The sequence below is a fragment of the Mastomys coucha genome, unplaced genomic scaffold, assembly GCF_008632895.1.
Source record: "Mastomys coucha isolate ucsf_1 unplaced genomic scaffold, UCSF_Mcou_1 pScaffold16, whole genome shotgun sequence".
NCBI lineage: Eukaryota > Metazoa > Chordata > Mammalia > Rodentia > Muridae > Mastomys > Mastomys coucha.
This window is the reverse complement of record NW_022196898.1, coordinates 62714848-62734596: the sequence shown is the minus strand read 5'-3', so window position 1 is coordinate 62734596 and position 19749 is coordinate 62714848. Positions and strand designations below refer to the sequence as shown.

The window sequence follows — 19749 nt, the reverse complement described above, 5'->3', positions numbered from 1 at the left end:
TTCTTTTGTGATTGGCTTACCTCACTCAGGATGATATTCTCCAGATCCATCCATTTCCCTAAGAATCTGAAAGGGGTTTTGTACCATTCAGAGATAGTTAGGTTTTCCTTGAATTCAGCAAAGGTTTTTTTTTCTTTTTTTTAACTAGATATTTTCTTTATTTACATATCAAATATTATCCCCTTTCCTGGATTCCTCTCTGAAAATCCCCTATACCCTCTTCCTCCCCTCTACTTACCAACCTACCCACTCCTGCTTCCTGGCCCTGGCATTCCCCTACACTGGGAAGATTTTAAGCTCCAATTACTCACTCAAGTCTCTGCAGAAAATGCAAAACCAGTGCTACTGCTAGACTTCACATTGAAGCAAAGAAATCGAGATCCATGATGAGGGATTCTTGAGAAAAGAATGAGCAAACCAGCAAAATATATAAATATACTTAGCTATTTTTTTTCAAAGGAGCAAGGCAGTGCCATGAAATAGTGAGGGTTTTCAATAAATGGGCCTTGAACAGCTGGACATCACATGGTAAAATTAATCTAGCCACAGGATTTTCTGCTTCACCAACTTAAACTCTCAGTGTATTATGGATCTAAAAGTGAAATGATGAACTACAAAACTCTCAGAAAGAAATCTAGGAGGAAATGAATATGACTTTGTGATTGGCAGTGGTTTTGGTTTTAAGAGCAAAGGCACAGTTCACCAAGGAAATTTGGTAAGACAGAGTTATTTTCCTGCACTGTAAAAGATATTGTCAAGACATTCAAAACACGATATAATAAAAGATAGTTTAAATTCTGAGAATAAATATTTGTGAAGGATATATCAGAGAAAGGACTCAATCCAAATATACAAAGAGATGAAAAACTCAATAATAACATCATTAGTAACCCAAATAAAAGTATACCTGAGATTTTATATACTCAGCACCAGGGAGGGTATGCAGAGAGTAAGGAGGCACATAAGTATGGTCCATATCATCACTACAGAAGTCATACTGAAGCAACGGTGAAGCTGAGGAGACAGAGATGGGAGGATGCTCCATGTCTGATGTCTGCTTCATCTGTATAGTGACTTTGAAGCAAGCCAGGGCTCCATAATTTTAAAACCGAAGAGAAAACCAGAAGAAACAGGAGTTGTCATAAAATGAATATAAGAACCCAAATCCACAATACTTACCACAAGCCACACTGGTGAGGATTTGGAAGATTACAACGCTAACCCAGTGCTGGCAGGAATTCAGAATGTACAGTGTCAGTCTCACAAATCTCAACATTTTTATAAAACAGATAGGCAGTTTTGTTCTTTGTTGTTTATTTGAAGGAACTGAAAACATATACCTATACACAAAAGTATCTGCTCAGTTTTACAGAGGCTTTGTCTTTAATTGGAAAAATTTGATAGCAAATATAACGTAATGTAGTGAGTGAGAAAAAACAGATATAGACAAGGGACTCAGAACTGAAACAAAATGAATTACTAAGTGGCCATACAAAGAAGTGCAGGGAACCTAGCTTTCACAGGACTAAGGGCTCCTCCTCCTATTGATGCCAGACAGTATCATCCTCTGCTACATACGCAGCTATGGGTCCTTCCATGGTCACTCTTTGGTTGGTGGCTTAGTCCCTGGGAGCTCTTGGGGTACAGGTTGGTTCATATTGTTGTTCCTCCTATGGGGCTGCTTCAGCTCCTTGGGTCTTTTCTTTAGCTCCTCCATTAGGGACCCTCAGTCCAATGGATGATTGTCGGCATCCACCTCTGTATTAGTCAGACACTGGCAGAGACTCTCAGGATACAGCTATACCATGCTTCTGTCAGCCAGGACTTGTAAGCATCCACAATAGTGTCTGGGTTTGGTGACTGTATATGGGATGGTTCCCCAGGTGTGGTACTCTCTGGATGGCCTTTCTTTACTTCACTCTCTGCTTCACACTTTGTTCCTGTATTTCCTTTAGACAGGAGCCCTTCTGGGGCAGTGAGGTGGGATGGGAGTGAGTGTGTGGGAGGGAGAGCATCCTCATAGGAGCAGGGAGAGGGGGTTTCTGGAGGGAAAACCAGGAAAGGGGATAACATTTGAAATGTAAATACATAAAATATCCAATTTAAAAAGGTGCAGGGAAATTAAATGTATATTACTAAGCGAAGGATGCTAAACTGAAATGTGAGGTACTACTCTATTCCAAGTATATGACTCGTAGAAAACAATAGTAATTGCAAAAGATAGGGCTGGGAGAAAGGAAGGAGTGAGGAGGTTTTCAAGGCAGTAACATTTCCTTGTAAGGTAATATAATGTATGTAGGCCATTGTATGCTTGTCCAGTTTTGTAGAGGACTTTGTTTTCTTGCTGTCCTCCATCCCTTCTTTACATTGTACAAAACATCAAGCACAATGTTTGCTAAACCCCTCGCTAGCAAGTTATATGTAAGGTCTAGTACTATATAGAAGTTTAAGTTAGGCAAGTAGTGAGAATCCCTGAGAACTGGAGTTAGGAGGACAGGACATACTGACAGACATACTGACAGACATACTGACAGGCATACTGAAAAGCAGTTGTATCTTCCAGAGGACTTTGTTGGAAAGTCAGAAGTGTAAACTCCATAAGGCATTAGAGTGAATTAAGCTACATCTAATGTCTTTAGCTTGTGCAAGCTGAGCACACAGTTGCACACCCCTGCCAGAAACATAGAGAGTATCCCTGCTTCCTTTTAACATGAGACTCAGAGAAGAGTAGAGGAAAATATTTTTAGCAACCAGGACACCATTTTGAGTCTTGCCATTTGGGATGACATTATGATGGGCATTTATCACATTCAAGTTTACTATTTTTTAAGTAGATACCCCAAATATAAGCCTTGTTACATTGCTGTTTTTAACAGTTTTGATTAATATCCCTAGTTAAAGCCTGTGAATCCTGTTTTTGTTTGTTTGGTGTTTGGGGTTTTTGTTTGTTTGTTTGTTTTTGTTTTTCATTATTTTCATACATAAAAATATGTCAGTATCTCATTCAGATGGACTCATAGGTTTTAGCAACTGAGGAATTTTTGGTACCAGCCTGTTTTACAGATCATATTGAAACCATCTCAACACAGTCAGCTTGTTAAGGTCCAGAAATGTAAAAGCACATCTCTTTCCCTGCTATAGACTCCAACTCACCAATAATTTCCAGAGGGTTATATTCCATGGTCTAGCCACTTGGCTGGCTCTAAGTTGTGGAGTTGTGTGTAAAATAAGATTTTATGACTTCTGCGATTCTGAAAGTCAAGTCATAGGAAAAAAAAAAACCCTTAAAATGTCAGTATGTACTAAAGACTTGATACAGCTTAATAATTTAGGAAGTCAGTAAAGAGAACATAGCATTCAGGATAGAAGATCACCTGCAGGAGCTCACTTTTCCTATGTTGTTTTAAAGCTATGGTACTTCTGTGGTGTTTAGGGAAGACAACCCCAAAATGGAATAGGACTGTGTGCAAATGGCCCAATACATCTCTCTTAATCCGCCTCAGTGCCAATGATATATATGATGGTGCAGTTTCTGTATCCTCTCTATCCAACCGAACCCTGTTATTTTCCATCACTCCATCACTCCTGTGGGCATTTGTTTTATATTCCTGGCTGCAGAAGTATGTGCAGGCACTACTCTGCTGGCTGCCCTAGGAATACCCTAAAGGAGTTACTTATTACCGCAACAGATGTGGATGATTTTTAGGGAAATGCTGACTCTATATTGTGAATCTTTATCTCTCTCAGGGAAAAATAAGGAATTTCCAATTGCCTGCTAGCCATAAGAACAGAAGGACTAAACAGCCTGGCAATAAAAGTAGAGTAGTAAAATTCTGACAAAGGGGAAGAAAGAAATGATAGGAAATACTCATGTCGGGTCTGACTAGAGGGGAGGCACATTTTGTTTCTCAGCAGTTCATTCTCCTGTTATGGCTCCACAGACACAATTATGGGAAGGGAAGTAAAGTTCAGCCAGAATTTTGAAAACACAAATGTCTGCTATCTGAATAAAAGAAATAATTATGATGACTGCAAAAGTAATAGTAGATGCTATTTACCTTCCCCAGATATTAGCTTCATCCTGTTGCTATTGGCATCAATAATGGTCAAGGTGTGGCAGTATTTATTGGAATCATTACAACAAGCATAATGTCCCATTATTATCCTTTCCAAGGTAAAAGAACTTAGCCATTTGACATATGGCATTGGAAACTTAAGATTTGTCCTTTTCTTGTTTGTTTTCTATATAATCACAATGGTTAAAAAAAACATTCAAACCTATTATTAACACAGATCTAGACTATCCAAAGCAATAGCTTTTGGAATAACTTTCAAAGTTAAAGGGGGAAATAAACATTGGGTATTAAATTCTGACTTTAAAATGCCCAACAATGGGGAGATGGAACCTGAAAAGACCACCTCTAGTAGAATGACATGGCCACCTCCCAGTGGAGGGATGGGTCTACCCACCTACCTTAAAAATTTTTGACCCAGAATTGTTCCTGGCTAAAAGAAATATAGGGACAGAAATGTAGCAGAGACTGAATGAAAAGCCTTGCAGTGACCAGCCCAACTTGGGCAGGCATCAAACCCTGACACTATTACTGACACCAAGTTCTATTTGTAGACAGGAGCCTAACATGGCTGTCCTCTGAGAGGTTCTACCAGCAGCTAGCTGAGACAGATGCAGACACTTATAGCCAACAATGGACTGAGGTCTCAGACCCCTATAGAAGAGTTAGGGGAAGGAGTGAAGGAGCTGAAGGCAATGGCAACCCCATGGGAAGAACAGTAGTATCAACTAACTCAAGATCCCTCAGAGATCCCATAGCCTAAGCTACCAACCAAAGAGCATATATGGACTGGTCTATGGCCCATAGGTAGCACATATGTTGCAGAGGACCGCCTTGTCTGGCTTCAGTGGGAGAGGATGTGCTTAATCCTGTAGAGACTTGATACCCCTGGGGGAGTTGAGAGGGGATGGGTGGATAGGTGAGTTCTCTTTCAGAGGCAATGGGGAGATAGTGAAGGACTCTGGGAGGGAAGATCAGGAATGGGTCAACATTTGGAATGTAAATAAATAAAACAATTTAATAAAAAAGACAAAAAGATAATTATATTTAGTAAAATTCAGGGCACCCATAGTCACTCGCTTACAACTACTAAATTCAGAAAATTTTAATTACTTGTGTTTTCATAATAAATTAATAGCTATGAATAGCTATTAGGTAGATTAAGCATTCCGAACTTTTTCACTGGGTTTATTTTAAAATCAGGCTCAAGAATGCAATGGAAAAGTTAGATACTCCAAGCAGAGATATCAGCATCAAAGGTTTTGATTTAATAACAAAAACCTAGGGGTGGGGAGATGGCTCGGGTTTAAGAGCACTGACTGCTCTTCCAGAGGTCCTGAGTTCAATTCCCAGCAACTACATAGTGGCTTGCAATGATCTGCAATGGAATCTGATGCTCTCTTCTGCTGTGTCTGAACACAGTTACACTGTACTCATATACGCTGTACTCATATAAAATAAGTAAATAAGGCTTTAAAAAACCCCTCAGATTCAATTTGGAGATTCTGTAAAAAAGAACTTCTTTTTGTTTCTTGAAACCAAATGAAATTGCATTTTTCCTTCATGCCCACATACCCAGTATGAGCTGATATAGTGAAATATCAGTTCAAATATTCAGTTTACTTCACAAGATTTTATAGCATCATTAGCCATCTCTGGCAGACTTTTGTCTAACAAAACAGCTTTACAGTATAATATGAACTATATAGGGAAAGGGCAAGGATTTTGTGTCTGTTTAATTTATGAACATGTGAAATGGTCATTTCTTGTAGTCATTTCCCCCAAATCACGATGGTCTCCTGCAGAGTCAAAACCCATTATTTCCTTGTAAGTTTGTCTGATTCCTGTTTTACCTACTTTTGAATGGTGATATTTTGGATAAAATATTGCTTGTCTGTCTGATCAAGGGAGCAACATATAGAATCTTTATTTTACCAGGGAATAATATGCTAATGTGGGTGTGATTCTCTACTCTAGGAAACTATAGTACAGTGTTGGAATGAGATAAGTGAGTTACAAGGTGAGTGACAGCACAGACACAAATAATGTGGGTGTTATTCTCTACTCTAGGAAACTATAGTACAGTGTGGGAATGAGGTAAGTGAGTTACAACGTGATGTGACAGCACAGACACAAAGAGGGGGCAGACTATATATAACCAAGGGGACAGTTAAGAAAACTCCCTACAAACAGCAAACTAAAGCTTCTCTTAGACTGGAAGCACAGTGTATAGAAAGCACAGGCATAGAAAGATGTGAACAGTCTGACACAGATGAGAAGGATCATCGAGGGATATAGGAAGCCTGACTTTATATGTGCTAAAGATGCTGGGGAGCTCCATAAACTTCTAAGGCAATTACAACACTATCCACTAGGGAATCTGGTACAAGAGACATCAGTCAATAGATATGCTATCTTTAACTTACCTGAGCATCTGCAGGAGGTATCACTTAGATAGACAGTAATTATGTTTTTATAGTTCCATATAATTAATTTTTTATATTTTTTATTAGATATTTTCTTTATTTACATTTCAAATGTCCTCCCCTTCCCTGGTTTCCCCTCTGAAAACCCTCTATCCCATCCCCCTCCCCCTGCTCACCAACCCACCCACTCCCACTTCCTGGTACTGACATTTCTCTACACTGGGTCATTAAGCCTTTACCGGACCAAGGGCCTCTCCTTCCATTGATGAGCAACAAGATCATCCTCTGCTACATATGCAGCTGGGGCTCCATGTGTACTCTTTTGTTGGTGGTTTAGTCCCTGAGAGCTCTGGGGGGTACTGGTTGGTTCATATTGTTGTTCCTCCTATAGGGCTGCAAACTCCTTCAGCTCCTTGGGTCCTTTCTTTAGCTCCTTCATTAGGGATCCTCTGCTCAGTCCAGTGGTTGGCTGAGAGCATCCACCACTGTATTTGTCAGGCACTGGAAGAGCCTCCCAGGAGACATCTGTATCAGGCTTCTGTCAGCAAACACTTGTTGGCATCCACAATAGTGTCTGGGTTTGGTAATTATATGGCATAGATCCCCAGGTGGGGCACTCTCTGGATGGCCTTTCCTTCACTCTCTGGTCCACATTTTGTCTCTGTATCTCCTCCCATGGGTATTTTGTTCCCCCTTCTAAGAAGGACCAAAGTATCCACACTTTGGATGTCCTTCTTCTTGAACTTCATGTGGTCTGTGGATTGTATCTTGGGTTTTTCAAGCATCTGGGCTAATATCTACTTATCAGTGAGTGGATACCTTGTGTGTTCTTTTGTGACTGTGTTACCTCACTCAGAATGATATTTTCTAGTTCAATCCATTTGCCTAAGAATTTCATAAATTCATTGATTTTAATAGCTGAGTAGTATTCCCTTGTATAAATGTACCACATTTTCTGTATCCATTCCTCTGTTGAGGGACATCTGGGTTCTTTCCAGCTTCTGTTTATTATAAATAAAGCTGCTATGAACATAGTGGAGCATGTGCACTATTACATTGGAGCATCTTCTTGGTATTTGCCCAGGAGTGGTATGGCTGGGTCCTCAGGTAGTACTATGTCCACTTTTCTGAGGAACCACCAGACTGATTTCCAGAGTGGTTGTCCTAGCTTGCAATCTCACCAGCAATAGAGGAGTGTTCCTCTTTCTCCACAACCTCTTCAGCATCTGCTGTCCCCTGAGTTTTTAAACTTAGCCATTCTGACTGGTGTGAGGTGGAATCTCAGAGTTGTTTTGATTTGCATTTCCCTGATGACTAAAGATATTGAACATTTCATTAGGTGCTTCTCAGCCATTCCAGTTTCCTCAGTTGAGAATTCTCTGTTTAACTCTGTTCCCCATTTTTTCAACAGGGTTATTTGGTTCTCTGGCATCTAACTTCTTGAGTTCTTTATATATATTGAATATTAGCCCTCTATTGGATGTAGGGTTGGTAAAGATCTTTTCCCAATCTATTAGTTGCCATTTTGCCCTATTGACAGTGTCCTTCTTAAATTGAACGTATAGGGAGATTTTTTTCAATAATATGAGAGGTTGAGTTCATAAATGCAATGTAAAGTGGGAATCTTAATTTATTTCTATTGTATGCTTAGAAATATTTTGCTTCTGTGGAAGTATGTGTATCACATGTGTGCCTGGTGGCAAGAGAGACAAGAAACTGTTTGATCCCTGGAACTAGAACTAGAGCAATTTGCAAATTAACTTGTGAGTACTAGCAATAAAATCTTGGTGCAAGTATTCTTAACCATGGAGCCCCAAAGGGAAGCTTATATTTCTGTGTTGGCAGATAAGGTCCATACGTATATTTTAATTAAGTAGTAGAATAATTTGAAACGTTTGCCTTTGTTTTCACAAAAGATAGGTTATTACTTAGAAATTGATGGAAAACTTTTGGAAAGTGTGTAAGCAAATTTTTCCTTTCATTTCTCCCTTCCTTCTGGTGTTTTCCCTTCCCTCTGAGCTATGTGAGCATCTGAATCCCAGCTCATGTGCAGCCTTTATTGATCTTTTACACATCACTTGAAAGTTAGAGCTGAGAGAAACCTTGGGGACCATATAGTTAAATTGTTTCCATACTTTGTTTTCAGACAACAAAGTGCTTCTTGAGGATAAAAGCTTAAAATAGAAACTTTTAAGTACGTAAGAATAAAGTTGCTTTCATTAAGGTGGGAGGAGTGTTTGTGATTTATTATTTCTGTTAAATTAAGTTCACATATCCTTTCATGAGAGATCCCAGGAACCACATACAACCTCAAGGACATCTTTTGAAGACCACTGATAACATCAAATGCTTTTATTTACAGAAAATAAAAATGTTATCAAAGACATGCTGTTAGACTTAATTTTCAAATAAGTATCCTAACTTTTAGAATACTCCTTGCAGTCTATGAAGGGATGTCCTTCACTGAGTCACCTACAAGATATCGGTAGGTGCTTATTCTTAGAATGATTGACTGACTAGTGAACATTGGGTTCTTAAGATTCAGGTTTTGAAAAGATAGCTAAGAAAGGAGGTCATAAGATGTAACTGGCCAATGTACCCTCTTCATGTTCCTGTGGCCTGGTAGCACAAGCCCCTTTGCTAAACTTGTGTCTGTTTTGTGGAAAAGAAAGTGGATTTCTGAGAAAACATTCCTTACTGGGGGAAAAATGTACAATAGGGAAGCAAAGGCTGCATGCAGAGCAAGCTGCAATGATTTTTAATAAAAAACAACTTCTGGTTATCCTGCTTCTGATTTTTTGTTTTAATGAATTTTGGAGTATATGTGTGTTTGTGTTTTTTTTTCCTTCTCCTTTTCATTTTTTAATGTTCTTCTTCTTATTATTATTATTATTTGCCTGTCTTTCTGAAATGATAGAGAGAGAGAAAGGGCATGGAGTCAGGTAGGCGGGGCAGTGGAGAGGATCAGGAAGGAGTTGGGGAAGGAAAACTATAATCAGAATATATTATATGAAAAACAATTAATAAAACATGATAATTTATATAACTCCCTTTTTACCACTTTTTTTTTGTCCTGGAATAAAATACACTGTACCAGAGTGGAGTTACCTCACATCACAGAGGCGATTCAGCCTCATTGGCCATTATAATACATTATCATACATTAATAACAAAATGGAAATTTACTTTCAAAACAATAATTTTGTCTTAATTTCTCACAATATTCCCTGAATAAAAAAATTCAGTGTTTAATATAACCTCCTTATCTTATACCTCTTTGTTACTAATGATTGTCATGATACTAGTCTGTCTTACCTGGGAATGATATATGCTCACTACACTAACATAAAGGGAACACACCATTGCAGTGGTATGTGGAAAGTCTGTGTACGTATAGGTGTGTATGTTTGTTGGCATGTGTGCAATGTGGTAATTGTACATGAACATGTGCTTGTGTGTGTATATGCATCTGGAGACTAGAGGTTAACTTCATGAGTTATTCCTTAGGTATTATGCCACTTGACTTTTTGAGACAGGACCATTCACTGTATTGGAGGATGCTAAAATGACTAGGCTACCTACTTAGGAATATCTGGGAATCTTGCCCATTTTAGTCTCTTCAGTAGTGGGTTCAAAAGCATGTGCCAGCACAAATGACACTTTTAGAAATATTTTAGAGATTGAACATGCCCTTAAACTTGTATGGTAATCTCATTGCTTGCTGAGGGATAACTTTGGCAATATAGAAACCAAAACTATGGTTCTTAGAAATCTAATTTTCTTTAGTGGTAGAGCCCATGGTAAGTTGTCCATGCTCTGTGGATAGAATCCTACACTTATGCGCATAGTGGTAGCTCCTCATTAGATTCATTGGGTTACAATAAAAGTATAGAGAAAATATATGAAATTGGGAGGGGTATGGTGTGGGTATCAGAGAGAAGTTAGCAGAGTGATTTAAAATATCAATATTATAAGACTATAAAAGAGTGACCTTTGTACAACTCTCATATAGAAGACATTTTGAATAAATGTCAAAATATGAACAGGAGCTTAGTCAGAGAATAAAAGGTCAATCTTAAACATTAATTGTGAAGGGAAGTGTACACCTGATTCTTTCATATGGGTTGGCATATAGTAGCTTACTTGGTCTGCCAACAATCCATAAAATCATTGGAGATACAACTAGTTTTAGCCAAAGAGATGAGTATATCTGATAGTACTGGAGAAGAGTAAAGGTCATTAAACAAAAGGGACATATGACTAAGCATAGATGTATAGATCAATGGATTGAACTAGTGAGATTTGAAAGTAGTGGATGAACCAAACAGATAAGGCAATTGTTCAGAATAAATATCTAGCACCAGCATTGATATGACTACAATTTATCTTTCTATAAAAAAGTTTAAAATTTCAATATAAAGTTCATATACTAAGAATACGAATTAATAGAGTTAATGGAGACAGAGAAAGAGATTATATGAATAATAGTTTCCTGTAATACTCAGAGCCCAGGTAGAGGAATCACAAGCTCTAGACCATTTTTGAGCTATTTGGTAGAATCTTATCTCCAGATCTTTCAGGGAAAAATAAAGAAAGAAAGAAAATACATATTTTTACTAGATTTTAAAAAAGCTAATAGATATATCTTCTTAAGTCATTTGGGAGAGACAGTTGCAGAGCCAACATAACTAGACTTAATGCTCTGCTTTTTTATTGTAGTTACTTTTAAGTTTTATTTTATTTTTTAAAATTTTCATTCAACTATAATATATATCAAGCATGCTATTTCTTTGTAAAGTTTTCTGAAAATTCTTTGTCAATGAAAGGCATGACAATAAAAATAGTTTCTAATCCAAGGCAAATGTTCAAATTTTCCTTTTGCCGTTCCTGTTGCTTCAGCAGACAGGAAAGGAATTTGTATTTATATCGGACTGAAATCACTGCTTCTGTTCTATTCCAACCAGAGTTAAAACCTGCTGCCAAAATGGTGCATTGGCATTTTAAGAGTATATTCTCAAATAAGGTAGGACATGCTTCATAATACAAATTCTTGGATCCCCAGATTTAGTCAGATTCTTTCCCAAGATCTGAATCACAGAAACATAGTTAGATTTTGATGCAAATGGAACAAAATGACTGCTCAATTTTTTTTCAAGTCAGAGTTTCTCTGTATAGTCCTGGCTGTCCTGGAACTCACTCTGTAGACCAGGCTGGCCTTGAGCTCAGAAATCTGCCTGCCTCTGCCTCCGAAGTGCTGAGATTAAAGGCATGCACCACCACCACCCAGCCACTGCTTAATTTTTAAAGGGAAAAATCATGAGATTTTTTTTCTGAAGAAAATAACTCAATGCTAATAGTATAATCTTGATTTCTTTTTAACAGAGAGCTAGTTGAGATTTTTAAAGGCTGCAAGAATTATAACAGGTAGTCAGTGCATAATACACAATTATTTGATGAATTTGGGATTGAAGTTGATTGAACTAGAATATTAGTAGCCTTTTGGACCATATCTTTTATTGAGAATCCGATGAAAATTTAAACCTGCAAAAATAACTATACAACCACAAATGCACATTAAGTTTGGAGTATGTTGGGAATTCTTTGATAGCTAATATGAGTTCTTTTACTCCAAGTTGAAAACTTCCCCAAACTAGTGCTTTATGGGAGTAGTATGAATGCTGTTTGACAATGCTTTAGGGACAGAAAGATAGAAGGCATGTTTTACTTCTATTGTGTGGTAGCATTACATTCTTTGAATGACTTTAAAGTGGAAATGTTTAAAAGTATATCTCTCTAAAAATTATTAAAGTGCACTCCTAAAAGTCTCTAATCCATCTTTATCATGTAGATCAAAAATTTTTGTTCATAGTAATTGACACAAGTAGATTATACATTATATATATATCAGTTTTTATGTTTTTACAAAAGCTTATTCCCAGCAAAATATCAACTCATGAAGACCTATGTGTCTGTTGGTAGCTATGTCCCTTGGTTTCAGAGTATCTATTATTATCTTGGAAAGAAGTAATTCATTTATTAATTTTCATTCATTTCATAAATATGTACGGTCTATATATGAATGCAGGGTTTTTGTAGAAAGTCAAGGACTATGCAATCAAAGCCCGACTGCATGTGTTCTTTCCTTTTAGTGGACATCTAGTGCATTTAAATTAAAATGGCTAGGTTTTTTTCACTAATTTTTTATGAACTTTATGAATTTACTCTGTATTTTCAAGGAAGTTCTTTCAACACACAGTATTTACACATTTGAATTATAAGAAACAATATTTTAGTCATTTAAAAATAATTGTCAGCCCTTCTTATGTCTGGGCTTTTTGGTAGGGAACACTATTTAATATTTAACTCTATATGTCTACATCATTTAACTGCAAACTTTTTATAGTACTGACTTACTCTCCATATAAGAATTCCTACTCATGAAATATGTTGCTTCATGTCTTTAATTAAAAACAATTAAAATATAAGCTAGCTATACTTATCACAGTTAACATGCATTCTTGATAAATTACAATGTCATGATGCTATATTATTTCAGGCCTTGATAGTAACAGTGTATAATATCTGTAAAACTTATCTAGCATCGATGAGCAGATCTCCAAAGAGAATAATTTTATGTTCTCAATAGTTGATTGTTTAGGAGAGAGGGCTGAATCTAAATCAGATGAAAATGCCTCTAAGCTTGATTCTACAGATTAAACCAAATTATATAGCATAAATTCAATATGTGTGGTAGATAAATCATCTTGGTATATTAAGTTTGGAAGAGAAATTTTTGATTGGTTAAATTGAATAAGCAATAGTATAGTATTCTTCATTAAGAGATTTTCATAAATGGAATACTATTCACCTATTAAGACATCCCAAGTTTTGCAGGCAAATGGATGGAACTAGAAAATATCATCCTGAGTGAGGTCACTCAGACCCAAAAGGACATGTATGGTATATACTCACTAATAAGTGGATATTAGAAAGAAAAAGAAAAGAAAGAAAATAGAATACCCAAGATACAGTCCACAGAACTCAAAAAGGTCAACAAGCTGAAGGACCCGAGTGAGGATGCCTCAGAACTATTTGGGAGGGAGAAGAAAGCAATCACAAGGTGGGAGGGAGGGATCTGGGAGAAAAAGGGGACAGATGGAGGGGGGAAGAGGGGAACATGATCTGGTATTAAGTGGGGGAAATGGACTGAAGCCATGAAGGCCAGCAGAAAGAATGGAAAAAGGAAGCCTTGAGAGGTAGGAGGTAGGGGGGACTCTCCAGAATGTACCAGAGACCTGGGAGGTAAGAGACTATCAGGATTCAAAGGGAGGGACCTTAGATGAAATACACTAGAATGGGGAGAGGGAACTTGTAGAGCCCACCTCCATCAGAAAGACAGGGAATCAAGTGAAGGATGGGGTAGCCATCCCACAGTTACATCTCTGATCCATAATTGTTCCTGTCTGAAAGAAGTGCAGGAATGGAAATGGAGAGGAGCCTGAGGAAAAGAAGGTCCAGTGACAGACCCAAAGTGGGATCCATCCTTGGGAGGTCCCAAGGCCTGACACTATTACTGAAGCTATGGAGTGCTCACAAAACAAGTAACCTATCATAGCTACCCTCCAAAAGACCAATAAGCAGCTGGAAGAGTCAGAGGCAGATATTTACACCCAACTAATGGACAGAAGCTGCTGACCCCCATGATTTCATTAGGGAAAAGCTGGAAGAAGCTAAGGAGAAGGAAGACCCTGTAGGAGGACCAACAGTGTTAATTAACCTGGATCCCGGAGATCTCTCAGACACTGGACCACCAACCAGGCAGCATACACCAGCTGATATGAGGCCCCCTACACATAGACAGCAGAGGACTGCTGGATCTGGGTTCAGTCAGAGAAGATACACCTAACCCTCATGAGACTGGAGGCCCCAGGGAGTATAGAGGTGTGGTGGTGTTGGTGGGTGGTGAGTGGTGGGTGATGAGTGGGGACATCCTCAGGGAACCAGAGGGGTGAGGAGGAGGTATGGTATGTGGAACAGTCAGTGAGTGAACCAGAAGGGGAATAAAATCTGGAGTGTACAAAATAGACTAAATATAAAGAAGTAATAGAAAAACTTTTACAATTCTCTAGAAAAATGTTAGTGTTATAATGACATTTTTTTTCTTAGAACCTGACTTTAAAAAACTCATGTGTCTATATATGTGTGTGTTTATGTGCATGTGAGTTCAGGTACCCATGGAGGCCAAAGGTGCTAGATTCTTTAAAGCTAGCTCTAGGGTTTGTGAATCATCAAACTTGATGCACAGAACTACTTACTCTGCAAGAGCAGTAAATGCTCTAAACTGTTGATCCATCTCTCTAGCCACTAAACACTGATATTTTCACGTATAATTTAAAACATTGAAAAGTTTATATTTTATTCAATCCCAAATATTCTCTGTATACCATGTTAATTAGAACATATTGGCTTACCATTTTATGATAAATTAAGTTAAATTTAATAAGACAAAAGCATACCATGATCTTGATTTCAGTAAAGATACAGTTTACTGAATTGAAAAAAAAGTTTTTCCTTTTTTTTTTCTTTCTTTCTTTCCTTCCTGTTTTTGATTTGTGTTTCTTTTCTTTTTTTCTTTTTTCATTCTGAGACAGGGTCACAGTATGTACCTAGTTCTGGCTTTCCTAGAATTCACTATATAGACGTACAGCAGGGGAAACTCAAATCAGAGATCTTCCTGCCTCTGCCTCCTGAGTGCTAAGATTAAAGGTGTGCATCAATTCACTTGGCTAAATCTGTGATTTTTATAAGTTACTATTTCTAACTATAAGAGTTCAACAATGCCCTACTTGTGGTCCTACCTAGAACACTTTACTACACAGCATTTCTTGTGGTCTATGTTTGAGATGATGGAAAGTTGACGTTAACACTTAGTGCTTGATAATGTCATAGAAACTCAGTTTGTAGGCGTGATAAAGGGTATGACTATACTTCTTTAGCAACATGACATTTTTGATTTTTTTTAAAGTATCCTTTTTTTCTGTAAGGCTTGGCCTTTTGAAACTGCAGTGGCTATATTTTCCATAATTGCTTTAACTTGAAGATATATTTTTTTTATTTTTCTCCCAAATGTATTCTTATATAAAATTCACAAAACAAAAAGTTGCTGATCTGAGAGCTAAGAATTAGTGATGCTTTAAACTCAAAAGCTTTTCTTTTAGAAGATATAAACTTCAGAACTAGTACATGTAAAATTCATTTGCAAAAGAGTATTTTTATAATAAGAAAACTACTTTTTATAATAAAACTTTATTTTCATGGTAATACATTTATAATTTTATATGGTTATATTTCAGTAGCAATCACTCTGATTGTAAAAGTTCTACTCAGAAATTTGGCAGTGACTTTCAAACATGAAGAGATGACTGTTTTATTTTAATTATAGTAAACATCAATAAGGAGTTAATATATTTTCTGAAGTTTTCATCACTAAGAGTGCTGTCAATTATAAAGAAATGAAACTGCAATGAAGGTAGCAATCTGGGCTTCTAGATTTATGATAATGTATGACTAATCACATACTTTCTATGCATATACTGCATTTGGTCTTTCTTTCTCTTTTGGTTCTACAAAATGTTAATGCACTGAAAGATTACCATTTTCTGAACCTGTGGATTTAAGTTTAGATACAAGTAATAAGTCTTGTGATACAAGTTCCATAAGTACATATTACACAGCAACCCAACCCGACTGCAAATGTACTATTTGAATGACATGGAAGTACTTTAATGATCTGATTAATTAATTTAGAAAATACCAGTAACATAGTTCACTTAGGATGGCGATTCTGAGTTTAGACTTATGCACTGCATAGGTTCTATGGATGATTTTAAAATACTCATTATTTTCTTCATAAAATTACTTTATTTGCTAGAAATTAAAAAGGAAACATTGCTTAAATTCTTATTTATTTCAGGCACAAAACTGAACATAATTTATTAAGGAAAATGCTCATAAACTGTTAGTGTTTAATGCAAGTCATATTTTTAAAGCTCATGTTACCCCACTTCTAGTGACAATAAAATCTTAGCTTCTCTAGCAGCACATACACTATAAATAGGGCGATGAAATCATACATATAAAACAACAGGGCTCTGTACAAGGTGCACACCTCACAAAAAAGCCATGATTGTCCATATTTTAAATGTATGTGATACCACATAGCATGTCTTAAAACAAGAAGTGTTCCTATTAGAGTTTGTCTACCTAAAAACTGATTCATTTCTAAAACTGACATGATTTTTAACCTTATACAAATTGCTATACAAAGTATGAACTGCTTACTTTTGTGATATGTGTAGTATGACAAATGAATCTCCTAAATTTTCTAACTCTCACTTGTAGCCTAGAGCTTATGTGAATATTTGGTAAGAAAGGAAACGATTTTAAAAAGATGCAATGTTCCCATTAGATCATGCATAACTTTTGCTGACAAAAAAACAAACTAAACCAAAACAACAGCAGCAACAATAAAAAAACAAAATAACTATTCATTCAAACTTGAGTTTCAAGATTGAAGTAATTAGATTCTTCAGTTTGGTAGAATAGTTGAGAATGACTCTTCACTCGCAGAACTTAAAATGAATTACTCCAAATATCAGTATTTTTTTATAGACTGCTGTGTCTGCATTATCATCTGCTTATTTTAAAATTGTGGCATTTTGTATAAATATGAGACAAAAATTGCAATTTAAGGTATACATTATTCATTTTAGAATATATTTTTAAAAATTTAAAATACACCTCTATTAATTTCCAAAAAGCTGCCTTAGTGGAATGCTTTTTAACATAGGGAAATTACTTCTAAATTCATTGACACATTCAGTAGTTATTGATTATAACTTCTGTAGAATTAGTAACACAAATGTTATCAAAGTTTTGACTTTTAGTTTCTTTAATTTTGCACACACAGTGAGACAAGTTATGAGGAATTGAATTCTCATTTAATTTTCTGAACTGGTTATTTATACATTTGAAACAAAAATAACTCCCAATTCCTTTTATATTTTTTATACAAGCTTGCCAATAACTCTCCAGGGTTCATAATTTTAATATGGAAAACATTGCATAAATTTCCTCTTCATAATAATTTTCATGTGCTTCATGTTGTATAAGAAGTGACATTATTGAAATTTGTATGTAAAATATGTTAAAATTCTAATATGCATGTATGGTACTAATAATGATAAATGAATAGAATCAAATTGAGTCTTTATAACACGACACATTTTACAAAGAATTATATGAATTCTTCCAGGAAACATGGTATCACTACATTGAACTGGTGTTCAAATTCAGAGCCGATGGTAGAGTGGCGGATAAATCAAAGGTTGTATGTAGAATATCTGATATGTTGCTTTTCATTTTTTAATTTTATAGTGCTTATGAGAAGGGACAAGCCAAGATGATCTTTCCCAATCATACTTGAGAACTGACTTGAGTAATTACTGAGATTAAATTTTAGTATACTTTATAAAAAATAAAATTCCTTTCACTTTTACAGAAGTGAAGGAATACAATTAATTGTATGATGGTGGTTACAATGATAGAAATATGTATTGCCAGGAAAATGTGAGCAAGAGATTTAGAAATGACTGCACAGCACCGCATCAGAGAATGTGGTAAGAGTAACATGATTGATTGTGTTTCCCATATAAATAAAATCTTTAAATCTTCTTATAGAAATAAATGGGGGGAAAGTGCTTTTCTTTTACCTTAATTTCTATGAAAATAGTTCTTGATGTAGAGCAAGAGACAGTAAAAATAATGACAGTTAAAAAGAGAAGACATTCATGCATTTAAGTCACCATTAATCTGATTCTAATACAAGGCAGATCATTAATCTTTTGCAAAACTATGACTCTGGCCACTTAAACTCTTTTTAGTGCTTTGCATGAGAAGGGCATGATAGGTCCTGTAAATTTGGGATTTAAGATATGTTTCCAACACACTAACTTAGACAAACACTTTTTGAAACTCCAAATATACAATAAAATCCTTTGCTTTAGAGAAATGATGACAAGCCAATCAAGGAGGAAAAAAAAAAGATAAACGCAGACAGGGTCCTATAGAATTTATCATAAATGGCAGGGTAGATAGATGAAAAGAAATGACATTTGCCTATGTGTCATCTTCAGTCTTAATGATATGGAACAGGGTAACATTGAACAGGACCTGATGGCCATTGTTCCAGGCATAAAGAGCCCTATCTCTTGCATTGTAGTCAAGCATGGATATGTGAAAGTATTGATTATGGAAGGGGATGTCCGTGTACTCATATGTGGAAGTTTTTGTGGAATAGGAATAATACACTTTGGCTCCTGTTAAGTGGGAATTGGTGACATACAGAGTCCCACAGATCATGAAGGATTCCCCTGCACTTCTCTTGGGATAGCCAGTGCTCCAGCTTTTCATCACCTCCAAGGTATCTTGATTAAGCTGGCTGATGACAATATTGCCTGCATTCTGGTTAGTTGCATATACAGCCCACAGCCCAATTTCATCAGCCATTAGGTCAATGTCAGAGAATCCACCCCATGTATAGGGGTACACATTGTGAAAACCAGCATACTCCAGGCTTCTTTGGGCTAGCACTCTCCCTAAATCAAAGCTGTACTTGATGATGATATTACTTTGATATTTGTTAAAATAGAGGGAGCCATTGTAGACAACATGGTTAGTTCCTGCCCACTTGAAAGGGAGATTGTATGTCCTTGATTCAGCTCCACTGACAAAGTCTGCAATGGACTTGTATTCACGAACTATTTTATTGTTAGTATAACTGTCCATATACCAGACCTGAAAATAAAGGAGAAGAGAGAGAAAGAGAAACAAATGAAATTATTAAATTCTGGACATTTACAAAAATTTCAAAACAAAGACAGTTTCAGTCAAAGTTTCAAGTATTGGAATGTCAAATAGTCTTAGTACTAAGCCATTGAAATATCATAGCACATGGGCCTTTGTAAAGGTATTTGTAAGGAGGACCTACAAAATGGCCTAATATATAAGGATGTTAGCTGCCAAGAGTGACAAGATGAGTTATATCTTTAGGAACTGAATGATTGAAATCAAGAATCACAGAGTCCTCTGACCACCATATGTATGTGAACATACAAACTTGCAGAAATAATTCTCTTAGAAAATGATATTTTCATGGAAAAGAAATCACTAAATTTACTACCTTCAAATTC

General features: G+C 36.4%; 1 protein-coding gene and 1 long non-coding RNA gene across 5 annotated transcripts in view; one reads left to right on the top strand and one right to left on the bottom strand.

Annotated features, from left to right (window-relative positions):
- LOC116093667 overlaps positions 1 to 19749 on the top strand; it is a 38870-nt gene that overhangs the window by 18017 nt on the left and 1104 nt on the right. The gene's annotated exons all lie outside the window — the stretch shown is intronic.
- Olfm3 (olfactomedin 3) overlaps positions 16256 to 19749 on the bottom strand; it is a 219963-nt gene continuing 216469 nt past the window's right edge. For all 4 annotated transcript variants that reach the window (XM_031375244.1, XM_031375246.1, XM_031375245.1 and 1 more), the window contains exon 6: positions 16256 to 19354. In XM_031375244.1, the coding sequence (XP_031231104.1) occupies positions 18677 to 19354 (678 nt within the window). In that variant the 3' untranslated portion in view covers positions 16256 to 18676. The remainder of the gene's footprint in view (positions 19355 to 19749) is intronic.